Source organism: Myotis yumanensis, unplaced genomic scaffold (genome assembly GCF_028538775.1).
Source record: "Myotis yumanensis isolate MYYU_CA2020_CCGP unplaced genomic scaffold, mMyoYum1.0.hap1 SCAF_2, whole genome shotgun sequence".
Classification (NCBI taxonomy): domain Eukaryota; kingdom Metazoa; phylum Chordata; class Mammalia; order Chiroptera; family Vespertilionidae; genus Myotis; species Myotis yumanensis.
The window spans coordinates 41,307,845-41,320,614 of NW_027223753.1; the positions used below are offsets into that span (position 1 = coordinate 41,307,845).

The following is a 12,770-nucleotide window of genomic DNA, read 5'->3' on the forward strand; positions in this document are numbered from 1 at the left end:
ACAAAGAAACGTAGACCAGCACGCCTTCTCTGCTGCCCAGCCCTCTTTACTACCTTTAATCTGATTTATTTTTCCCTAATGTGTTTATCACTGCATGACATACTGCATGTATGTATATGTTTGTTTACTACTTGCATTGACATGAATGTTAGCTCCAAGAAAGCAGAGACTGTATTATTCCCAACAACAGAATACAGAATGGCAAACTATCAGTGGATTTCCATATAAATCACATGAATCAATAAATGAATCTCCTGGTAGTTTATTATCCCAAACTAGATGCAAGCTATTCCTTCAAATTGCATACCACTATATTTCTACTATTCTTATAATAAATCCTATCCCTTATTGTATTAAGAATCATTTTGTACTTATGTTAGCATCCTGCAAATATAAAAAACCATGTCTTAATTCTCTTTGTATCCCCTGTATCTACCAGTATTTTTTTCTTATAACAGGTGCTCACTATCTGTCAAGTTAAATTTGTAGTCATCCTGGCAAAGCAAGTGAGACAGAAAGAGTGTGCAGCCTGGTTTGGCGATATCTGACATCCATCTTGTACTGACGTGGATACCACAGAAAACATTTTAAATCATGTTAACAAATAAAAACATGTTTAGATGGTAGTAAAAACTAATTGGGAAAAAGCTGCTTTAGCTTTATTCATTAACAAAGTCTACAGAAAAAAGTCATGCACACTTTACTCTCTCTTTTTAAAGAAATAAACAACCAGAAAAAAACTAATATCAAGGGATTTTTTTTCTAAGAAATATTCCAGCATCATTATTGGAATTAATACTCACTTGACCCGAAAATTTTACACAAGTCATTAACTGGAGTTTGTTATTGTTGTTTTTTAACAATAAGCTTAAATCACTGAGAAACAATTAAATTATGACCAATATGTTGAAAAAACATACCATGAGTTTTAGACTTTCACCAAATCAGGTAAAATTAAAAGGAATGATACTAAAAAGCTTAAACCTTCACCTTCAAGAAAAGTCAAGTCTACACAGCAATTTATCCCCCATGTCTTGCGAATAAGCAGGATTTTACTCTTCAGTCAAATCCTTTGAAAACTGATAATCCATAATTATAGTGATCAAAATAGTTGACAAACTAGAACTCCTTCTCTAAGCATGAAAAGTAACAGCATTAAAAAATAAAGGATACAGTAAAAATAGTGTCCTGCCTTCAACAGTGTTAGCTCACCTCGGGTATTAATCTATCCAACTGCTCAACTCGGTTTCCATGAGAAGGGTGTGTGGATAACCATTGTGGCACGTTGGGGTGACCAGAGAGGGTATCTGCAAGTTCCAGCTGCTGCCAAAACACCGAACTGGATCTGACGTCCACACAAGCCTAGAACCAAAATTAATAAAAGCACACATGAGTATAACTATGAGGACATCTTTAAAAGTTTACATTTGTGTCATTATATGTTTTAGTTTTAATAAAAGGGGAATATACTCATTGCTTTTAAAAAGAACACTCAAACAATATGGTTTTAGAGAACTCAAAAAAAAAAAAATATGTCCACCCTTTCTACTTGCCCCTACCCCTACACAATATTTACAATAATACCACTCCCAAAGAAACCCACACTTTTCACTATGATAGATATTAAGAACACATATTAGGAATTTGAAGATGGTGGCGTAGGTAAATGCCTGAACTTGCCGCCTCCTACAACCACATCAAAATTACAACTAAAATACAGAACAACCATCATCCAGAACTGCCAGAAAGCTGGCTGAATGGAAGTCCTACAACTAGAGAAGTAAAGAAGAAAGCATACTGAAATGAGTAGGAATTGCAGAGGCGCAGAACAGGCTGGTCGGGCACCCACATGTGCTGCTTTTTTAATCAGGAGGGAGATCATCTCTATGGAGGACACCGGAGAAACAAGGGGATCCAGCCTCACACCAGACACCCAGCCTAGGGTCCCAGAGCTTGGAATAGAAGTCCCTACGGGCAGTAAGAACCACAGGCTGTAAAAACCAGTGCAGACTGGGGCTTAGTGACACAGAGGCTGCTGGAAACCCAGCCGTTCCTCTTAAAAGGCCAGCACTATGAACTGAACTTACAAAGTCCTGCTTCCTCTGAGCTCCAGCACCAGGGCTTGGCTTTGGGGGACACAGACACATATGAGGAGGAACTGGATTATCTGGCATCAGGGCAGGAACTTGGGGCAGCTTTCTCCCAGACAAAGGTGCTTGCAGGGATCACTGTTCCTATTCTGGGACCTCCCCAGTCACAGGGCTGACTGGCAGCCATTTCTGTTTGCTCCACCCTGGTGACTCCCTAAGACCCCACCTCATCCAATTTACAACCCCACCCAAGCTGTGTGCAGCTGCTTTTGCATATGAATGGCCTGTCCTTGCTCAGGCTAAACTCTAAAACAAGCTGCAGCTGGGTCAGGAAGCCCCAAACCTATCAATAAAAGGCCCAAGCCCCACACCAGCACCAGCCTGCCTTGCTTCATAGCTGGGCCTCATCTGGGCACTTCCAAACCCAATACAAAGAGGAAGAATCTGCAGATCTCTCTGTAGCTCCTGCTGGGTGGCCTCAGGTAGTTGCTGACTTTGTACCTCCTGGGAGACCCAAGAGCCAGTGTACCCAGTGGTCAGTGTCAGACCATACCAGACAATAACTCTACACATCCATAAGTGACACACTCAAGAGGCAGACTCAGTGAGCACCAAAGCCCCACTGAAGCAAGTCCTGCTCCATAGGGGTGTCTCCTGCACAGCAGCTTTCCCACTGTAGTCATAGCTGGTCCTCATAGCCAATTGGCATGGATATCAATTCCTCCCAGTGACACCAACAGCAATCAAGTCTCAACTACAACAAGACTGTGCTCACAGCCCATAAAGGGGTGCACTTAGAGCTTCCAGCTCAGGTGATTGGGGAAGCTGAGCCACTGGGCCCTATAGAACACCTACTACACAAGGCCACTCTACCAACTCAAGGAGATATAGCAGCTCTACTCAAAACATAGAAAAAAAACACAGGGAAGCAGTCAAAATGCAGAGACAAAGAAACATGTCAGAAATGAAAGAAAGGAATAAAGCAAACTACTGGATATAGAGTTTAAAACTACGATAATAAGGTTACTCAAGAATCTTCTAGAAACCTCCAAAAAAATGGAAAAGGACCAGTCAGAAATTAAGCATACACTGATCAAAAATATGAACAACAAACTGGCAACAAATACATACTTATCAACAATTGAATCTAAAAATCAAAATAAACGAATAAGAAATCTTATTAACAAAATAAACTGGTGAATAAAATAGAATCAGAGGCATGGAAATGGAACAGACTGACGATTCTCAGAGGGAAGGGAAGAGACTAAACAAAGATATTATATGCATATATGCATTACGTCTGGACACAGACAATAGGGTGGTGAAGGCCAGGGGCAGGGCAGGAACCGGGTGAAGGGGGGCAATAGGAGGAAAAAAGAGGGACATCTGTAATAATCTCAACAATAAAGATTTTAAAAAATAAAAATAAAAAGAAGTACATCAATAAAGTGGTCCAGAAAAAAAAAAAAAGAAGAGCATGTATTAAGAGTAAAATTCTTCCAAATTAAGTTTTCATAAAAATTAAGTTTTAAAATTTAACTTTTAATAAACTGTACTAAAAAATTTATTCTTAATCTATACCTCTAGAATAGATATTGACCTATAGTTTTCTTTTCTTGTAGTGTCTTTGTCATTGGTATTAGGGTTATGCTGGCCTCACAGAATGAGTTAGGGAGTCTCCTCCCCTGCCCGCAGTCGTTTAGAAAAGTTTGAGAAGAATTGGCATTATTTCTTCAAATTCTTGGTAGAATCCACAAATGATGTTGTCAGATCCAGGGCTTTTCTTCGTTGAAAGGTTTTTGATTACTGATTCAATCTCCATACTTGTTTCAGGTCTATTCAGTTTTCTTTGTGATTTATTGGTTTTATTGGGTGACACTGGTCAATAAAATTATATTGGTCAATACATCATTTATTTTTATTGTGTGTTCACCACCCAGAGTCTTCCCCTTCCATAGCCATTTATCCCCACTTTACTCTCTTCTACCTCCACCACCACCCTTTCCCTTTGGTAATCACCATACTGTTGTTTGGGTCTGAGTTTGGTTTTTTGTGTGTGGGGTTGTTTTGTTTTGTTTTGTTTTGTTTTTGCTTAATCCCTTCACCTATCTCACTCAGCCCCCCAACCCCTCCCCTCTGAGAGACAGCTTTCAGTCTCTTCTCTGTATCTATGGGTCTGTTTCTATTTTGTTTGTCTCGTTCATTAGATTCCACATATAAGTGAAATCATATGGTATTTGTCTTTCTCTGACTGGCTTATTTCACTTAGCATAATATTCTTCCAGTCCATCCATGCTATCACAAAGGGTAAGGTTCCTTCTTTTTTTATGGCCAAGTAGTATTCCATTGTGTAAATGTACCACAACTTTTTTATCCACTCACCTACTGATGGGCACTCGGCCTGCTTCCAAATTTTGGCTATTAATAATAGCACTGCAATAAACATAGAGGTGCATACATTCTTTTGAATCAGTGTTTCGGGTTTCTTTCACTATATTCCCAAAAGTGGAATTGCTAGATCATAGGGCAGTTCCATTTTAGTTTTTTGAGGAGACTCCATACTGTTTTCCACAGTGGCTGCACTGGTAAGTTATTTCTTGAAATTTGTCCATCTCATCAAGGTTGTCCACTTTGGGGGGCATACAATTGTTCATCATACTGTGTTATACGCCTCCTTATTTCTACAGAATCAGCAGTGTTATCTCCACTTTCATTTCTGATTTTAGTAATCTGAATCTTCTTTATTTTTTCCTAGTCCAACTAAACATTTGTCAATTTTGCTGGTCTTTTTAAAAACAAACTCTTTTTATTCACGATGTAATTTATCTCTGATTTAATCTTTATTATTTCCTTCCTCCTAGCAGCTTGGGGTTTACTTTGCTCTTCTTTTCATAGTTTTCTAAGTTGTAAAGTTAGGTTGTTTGTTTGCGATCTTTCACATTTTTAAAGCATTCATAGCTACAAATTTATCCTGAGCAATGCTTCCACTGTATCCCATAACTTTTGGTAGGTTCTGGTCTTGTTTTCATTTATCTCTAGTATTTATTAATTTCACTTGTGATTTCTTTTTTTATATATATAGTTTACTGATTTTTTACAGAGAGGAAGGGAGAGGGAGAGTTAGAAACATCGATGAGAGAGAAACATCGATCAGCTGCCTCCTGCACACCCCCTACTGGGGATGTGCCCACAACCAAGGTACATGCCCTTGACTGGAATAGAACCCGGGACCCTTCAGTCCGCAGGCCGATGCTCTAACCACTGAGCCAAACCGGTCAGGGCCACTTGTGATTTCTTATTTAATCCATTGGCAGTGCATAAAGAAAGAAGGATGAAACACTTTCTAGACAACACTTCCTTCTTAAAACAGAACTGATAATGGCCACAAACATACAAAAATATGTGAACTACAATGGTCCTGGATTACTTTTTGAGGCAGTATACTGGGGCAATGTGAAGAGCACAGGTTTTAAAACCAGAAGTTCAAAATATCAGTTATATATTTTGTTTAATTAATAATCACTTATATGTATCGGGTATTGTTCTATGTATATAACAAATATTAACTCGTTGTATTAATTCATTTCATGTGTCCTAAAAGAAATGAAAAGACTTCCATTATTTTGTAATTCACTTCCTTTAAAGTGTTTTGCATCTTTTGATTGCCAGCATGTCAGTTCATCAATATGATAAATTTATAATACATTTTCATGTATATATTTTTCTCTATCCTAAAGCTTTTATCATAACACTCAACACTTAGAGCTGAAATCATAGCAACTAAAAAGTTAAATACACAGAAGCCTGCCTCATTTTTCTAGGTAATACAGTTAGGTTCAAAACAAGGTGAAATGAATAATGCATGCATTATGAAAGTTTACCTTATAACAAGCCGAGTAAATGAGATGTGCACATTTACAGTTTTTTCTTTCTTAAATGAATCACTAAACAAATAACCTAAGCCAGTGGTTGGCAAACTGCGGCTCGCGAGCCACATGCGGCTCTTTGGCCCCTTCAGTGTGGCTCTTCCACAAAATACTGGCTCTTCCATAAAATACTGACTTCTGTGCATGGGCCACGAAGTTTCAATCGCACTATATGTGCGCACCTGCACATGGTATTTTGTGGAAGAGCCACACTGAAGGCACCAAAGAGCTGCATGTGGCTCGCGAGCCGCTGTTTGCCAACCACGGATAAGCTATTAACCCAAACAGAACACAAAGCTAGTCAGTTTGCTATGACAAAGGCTCAGATTACTCACCTGAGAAACTATGAGACCTGGACTCCAGCCCGGTCTCTCGCTACTAACTAGGTATATATGTTACTGGACAAATCACTTTGCCTCTTTGGACCCTAATTTCCTTATCTGTAAAGGGAGAGGGTGGATTAGATTATCTCTAATTTTCCTTCCTGCTCCAAAAGTCTACGATTCTATAACCTTTTTATTTTACAGAAAGTTTAGAATGTTGGATTTTCTCTCATTTTTATGATGAAAGTAAATTTTGCTTATGACCTACTTTCCTCACTAGATGGTGCTATCTGCACAGTTACTGAGGCTCTAAGAAACCAGCAGGCAGAGCCTCTCACAAGGGCCACTTACAATTCACCAGGGCTGGACAGTTCCTCCCTCTGAGGGCTCTCCAGGTCACTGGGGGACATTTAACAGGCCCGCCCCCATCCTCCATGTCCATGAGACATCGGTAATCCCCATCTCCCCAGTCACTGTGACAACCAAAACAATCATATAAAGTGCCCTGCCAGGAGGCCCAGTTTAGAGCCACTAAAATACATGGTCTTTTTCCATAGTTAAGAAACAAATAAAACTAAAAATGAATGATTTCGTTGTTTGTGAAATCAAATAAACAAAAATCATTTCTGTAAATAACTGTAAAGTGCCAAATTCTCTGTATAGTGACAAATTAATATATAAACACAACAAAATCAAATATTTCACAGGACATCGTTTTGTCAGTGGATAACTGAACAGCTATTTAGTATTCTGTGCTTAAGCCATACCTCAGTCCTACCAGCTTTTACTAACTCTCTACTAGTCATTTTGAATTTATATAATGGTAAATTAAATATCTTTTAAGTATAAAATTAAAGCAACTATAAAAATGTAAATACACAAAACAAGCTCACAGCTACTAGAGGAGCAGAGTTGAGAGCACTCCAGGGAAAGCAAGCTGCCTGTGTTGAAGGAGGCCTCAAGAGTAACTTTATTTTAATGAATTTTCCATCTTCTCTTTAGCCCTTGGCCTTAAAAGCTCATAAATCTAAAGGGACAGCACATGACCAATAGATCCATCTCCCAAGAACAGTCCCATTAGCCAAGCGCATAAGACTGACACAAAATCAGGATGCTAACTTATCAATGGATGGCAATGGCTGTTAACTGCGAAAACTTCCAGGGGCACAGGACATTTGTGTCCTCAGGTCAGTATGCTCTCTCCTTCTCAGGATGGTACAAAGGAAGCCAGTCTAATAAGGATAAAAAGGAATACAAGAATTACGTTATGTGATTTGAATATTAAATGGCAAGAAGTCAAGGGAGTGTGATGCATTAATGTCCAAAAAAAAGATACAAGCCACAAAAAGAATCAAATCCAGGATATTTAAAATAACCCTTTGAGGTAGATACTATCACTATTCCCATTTTTTCAGAGTAGGAAACAGACTTGAAGAGATTAAGTGATTTTTCTACAGTCACATGGAAGAGATAAGAGTTCAGACATAGGTCTAACTCTAGAGTCCAAGGTCCTAACCACTATGCAAGATACAGTATAAAATCCTTACAATTGCTAACAAAGAAGTCTACCCACCTGTCACTTTTCCCTTTGACGCTGGTGCTCTTGACTCTATTCTGTAGTCACACGGAACTTACAACTCCTGCACAAGGACATCATTTCTCTTCCTTTAGACACGCTGTCCACCATGTCAAAAACACCACTGTCAACACCTTCACCAGAATACTTACTACTTAGCTGTTACACCTTCACTAAATAAATAATTTCTTCCTCAATCTAATCCCTAGACTACGTTTGCATGACCCTTAGATAAAGTTATGTCTCTATGGTATATTCTTCAATTGGGAGCCTCTTTCTTACTCAAGTTGTGACCTCCATCAAGGTATTGTGCATCCCTATAGCCTAGAAGATAGGCATACATTAAATACATGGTGAATTGTAAGTGAACACCAACATAACAAGTCAGAGAAGAGCTATATACACTAATTTAGGGAGCATGGCACCTAGGCCTAAAAAAAAAACAAACAAAAAAAACTGTCTTCTGATTATATTCATAAATAAATTTTTTAAATGTGTCAATCAGAATTAGGGGGTAAGTCAGCCCAGAATCTGAAAAATCTGATGGCAAATGCTGGCCACTGTCGGTTGAAGTCTTCTTGCCTTGAGAAAGTGAATATCCCAGCCTACTAGACCCGATTCTTATCTGTGGCAGGGAGAACAGAATGGAGGGGAGTAAAAATGGAGCCGGTGAAAGCTATAATGAGGCTGGCACAGAAGTCCAGGTAATAAAAAATGCTAATAGTAGAGATGGAAACAGATTGGAGTATATTTTACAGATAGAACTAGTGAGACTTGGTAAGCGATTACATGTAAATGATAAAGAAGAGGGAAGTACTAAGGAGGACTCCAGGTGTTTTCCAAAAGCAACTGAATATAAGGTGGTATATTTATTGGAAAAAGGAAGATTAGAAGAGAAATAGATATGAAGGGCAATCAAGGATTTAACATTGAATTTATTAGGTTTGAGATACCTGCAGAATATAAAGAGGAAATAACAAGGCCGACATCTGAACGTAAATGATTAGAAGACTAGTGCTCTTAGGACTTGGATTGTATCAGCGCTATAACATAGGTCCTGCTATTGTTCCTATACCACAGATGAGAGAAATCAAGGTTCCAAAAGGATAGACAACTCGCCCGAGATCACACAGCTAGCACTCTCTGGCCAAGCAAATTCTCAAACGGAGGCAGCCTAGATCCAGGGCTCACTTATTATCATGACACCATATTGCTTCCTGGATGGATACCCTCACTATGGGAACGCAGGAAGGTTCAGTATTTGGTATCCAGGAAAGAAGCGGGGAGGTGTGAGGTTCAAACAGCAAATTAAGTCAAGTCTCCACAATGAATGGAGAACCCCCAAATCAGTGACAGCATAGCTTCTAAAAAGTTTCTTGGCACCTTCTTATAAAACAAGGACAGACAATCATGAGTCACAAATTTTGGGGTTTACAGTTCCATCCGTGAGAGAGTAACTATTACTGGACTTGTCCTCCCACCATAAATATCTATAAAACTGGACAGATATATGAGGCAAACATTTTCAGTTCTGAACAACAAGTAGGACAACAATGTAATTCTTGAGAGAAAGAGAAGCACTAAGGCAGTGGTCGGCAAACTGCGGCCCCTTGAGTGTGGCTCTTCCACAAAATACCACGTGCGGGCGCGCACGTACAGTGCGATTGAAACTTCGTGGCCACACTCAAAGGGCCAAAGAGCCGCATGTGGCTCGCGAGCTGCGGTTTGCCCACCGCGGCACTAAGGTGATCCCCAGACTTGCCCCTGCTCTGTGCTAGGACAGTTTCCTGACCACACAGAGGGAGGTAGGACTTCTAAGCAGAGCATGGTGAGACCGGATGAGCTAAAGAGTTAGAAAACAAAAGTTCAAGGCTGCACAAAGGGCTGGAATTTGTGAGGATTATACCAGAAAGAAAGATTGTCCCAGAAATTGGTATAGAGGCTCCTTGGATTTCATTAAAATTAAAAATATTTGCTCTGCAAAAAATAAAAACCTTGTTAAGGAAAAGATGAGTCATAGATAAGGAAAAACTACTTTCACATATCCAACAAATGACTGTATCCAGAATATATAAATAACACTCTAAAGTCAACAGTAAGCTCTAGCCGGTTTTGCTCAGTGGATAGAGCCTCATCCTGTGGAGTGAAGGGTCCTGGGTTTGATTCCGATCAAAGGCACATACCTCGGTTGCATGCTTGTTCCCCAGCCCATCGGGGAGCATAGAGGAGGCAACCAATCAATGTCTCTCTCTCTCTCTTTCTCTCTCTCTCCCTCTCTCCCCTCTTTCCTTCCACTCTCTCTAAACAACAATGGAAAAATATCCTCAGATGAGGATTAACAATAAAAATAATAATAATAATAATAATAATAAAGTCAACAGTAAGAAAACAAACAATCCAATTAGAATATGGCAAGATTTGAACAGATACTTAACCAAGGAGGAATAGAGGTGCCAAATAAGCACTTAAAATCATTAGGTTATAAAAGACTAAATCTTCCATAACAAGAAACCAATAATGTCAAAACCTAATGAGTCAAGAAATTACAAAATAAACATATTACACAGAATTATAGAGGTAAATAGCTAAACAAATTTAAGGTGATTTTTGCCTCTGGCTCTAAGGGAAGAGGCAGTGAAGGCTGTTATTTCCCATTGTAATACTAAATGACTTTCTATATGATGATGAAATGTATGGCTACATACACAAATATATACATATTTTTTAAAGGGGAGTATGATTACCCTGGTAGGTGTGGCTCAGTAAGATGGAACATCATTCCATGTACCAAAAGGTGGCAGGTATGATTCCCGGTCAGGGCACATACCCAGGATATTGGTTTGATCCCCAGTTAGGACACATGAAGGAGGCAACCTATCGATATTTTTCTTACTTCAATGTTTCTCTCTCTCTATCTATCTATCTATCTCTCCCTTCCTCTCTCTAAAATCAATAAAAAAAAATTTTTTTTAAATGCTGAATTATATCTAGAAAGCCAATGAAGGAGATAAAATAAAACACACACAAAAATATTTGATTAACTCAAAAGCAGAAATAAAGGAACAGAGAAACAAAAAAAATAGGTAACACAAATAAAAAGGAAATAGCAAAATGGCTGACCTAAATACATCAATATTGATAATTACATTAAATATAAATGGACTATACACTTCAAGATAAAAGCAGAGATTGTCAAACAATAAAAAAGCAAAACCTAGTTTATGCCAATCTATAAGAGATGCATTTAAATACAAACATTCAAATAGTTTGAAAGTAAATGGGTAGAAAAAGATATAGCAACTGAACAGTAAAACACAAGAAAACTGGAGTGGCTATATTAATGTAGAAAATAATGTAAAAAAAATAATGTCCAATAAAAAATACTTCACTGAGTATTACTAGAGACAAAGGGATAATTCACAATGATCAATCAATTCAATAAGAAGAAAAAGTAATTCCATATGTGTATATACCTAATACAGAGCTTCAAAATTCATGAAGCATAAACTAACATAAGAAATAACAGACAAATCCACAATTATACTTAAAAATTTCAACACTCCTCTCTCAAGAACCAGTAGACAAAAAATCAGAAGGATACAGAAGATCTCAGTGATGCTATAAACCACCTTAACCTAATTGATATTTATAAAACATACACTCAACAAATACAGAATACACATTTTTTTCAAGTGATGAAAATTCAGCAAGGTAGACTAGATGATGTGCCATAAAACAAGTCCCAATAGATCTGAAAAGATTAAAATCTTACAGAGGCTATTCTCTAAACCACAAAGGAATTAGAAACAAGCAATAAAACATTAGGCAAGTCTCAAAATCTGTATACTAAATGACTCCCTTTTGAATAACACATGTATAAAATTAGAAATCACAAAGAAAATTAGAACATATTCTGATAACTGATAATGAAAATATAACATATTGAAATCTATAACAGCTAAAATAATACAGAGTGGAAAATTTATAGCCAATGATATATATCCCACCTTAGAAAGCTAAAAAAAAGAAGAGTAAACACAAAGTAGAAAATTAGATTTCATAAAAATTTTTAACTTTCATTCTCCAAAACACACAACTAATAAAATAATAAAGCAAGCCACAGATTGGGAGAAAATATTTGCAATACACATAGGACTTGTATCCAGCAAATGTATTAAAAAACTCACACAAGCCCTAACCAGTTTGGCTCAGTGGATAGAGCATCAGCCTGCGGACTGAAGGGTCCCAGCTTTGATTCTGGTCAAGGGCATGTACCTTGGTTGCAGGCACATCCCCAGTAGGGAGTTTGCAGGAGGCAGCTGATCGATGTTTCTTCTCTCATCGATGTTTCTAACTCTCTATCCCTTTCCCTCTCCCTTTCTCTCTGTAAAAAATCAATAAAATATATTTTTTAAAAAAAAGAAAAGAAAAACAATAAAAATGGGCAAAATATCTGAAAAGATAATAAAAAATATATTAATGGCCAGCACACACATGAAAATATGTCCCACGTCTCTATTTATCAAGAAATACAAATTGAAAATGTAAATGAACTAAATAGATCAAAAAAAGAGCAAAGATTAAAAAAAAAAAAACAGCTACATACTACTTATAAGAGACACACAGATAAGAAAACAACCCTAGCTGGTTTGGCTCAGTGGATAGAGCATCAGCCTATGGACTAAAGGGTCCTGGGCTCAATTCCGGTCAAGGGCACATGCCCAGGTTGCGGGCTCAGTTCCCAGTAGGGGGTGTGCAGGAGACAGCCAATCAATGATTCTCATCATTGATGTTTCAATCTCTCCCTCTCCCTTCCTCTTTGAAATCAATAAAAATATATTTAAAAAATATATTT

At 37.9% G+C, this 12,770-nt stretch overlaps 1 protein-coding gene across 5 annotated transcripts in view; it reads right to left on the reverse strand.

The window, feature by feature from the left end:
- Window positions 1-12,770, reverse strand: part of OMA1 (OMA1 zinc metallopeptidase) — a 46,463-nt gene that overhangs the window by 13,532 nt on the left and 20,161 nt on the right. For all 5 annotated transcript variants that reach the window (XM_070403355.1, XM_070403350.1, XM_070403352.1 and 2 more), the window contains one exon: window positions 1,213-1,362. In XM_070403355.1, the coding sequence (XP_070259456.1) occupies window positions 1,213-1,362 (150 nt within the window). The remainder of the gene's footprint in view (window positions 1-1,212; window positions 1,363-12,770) is intronic.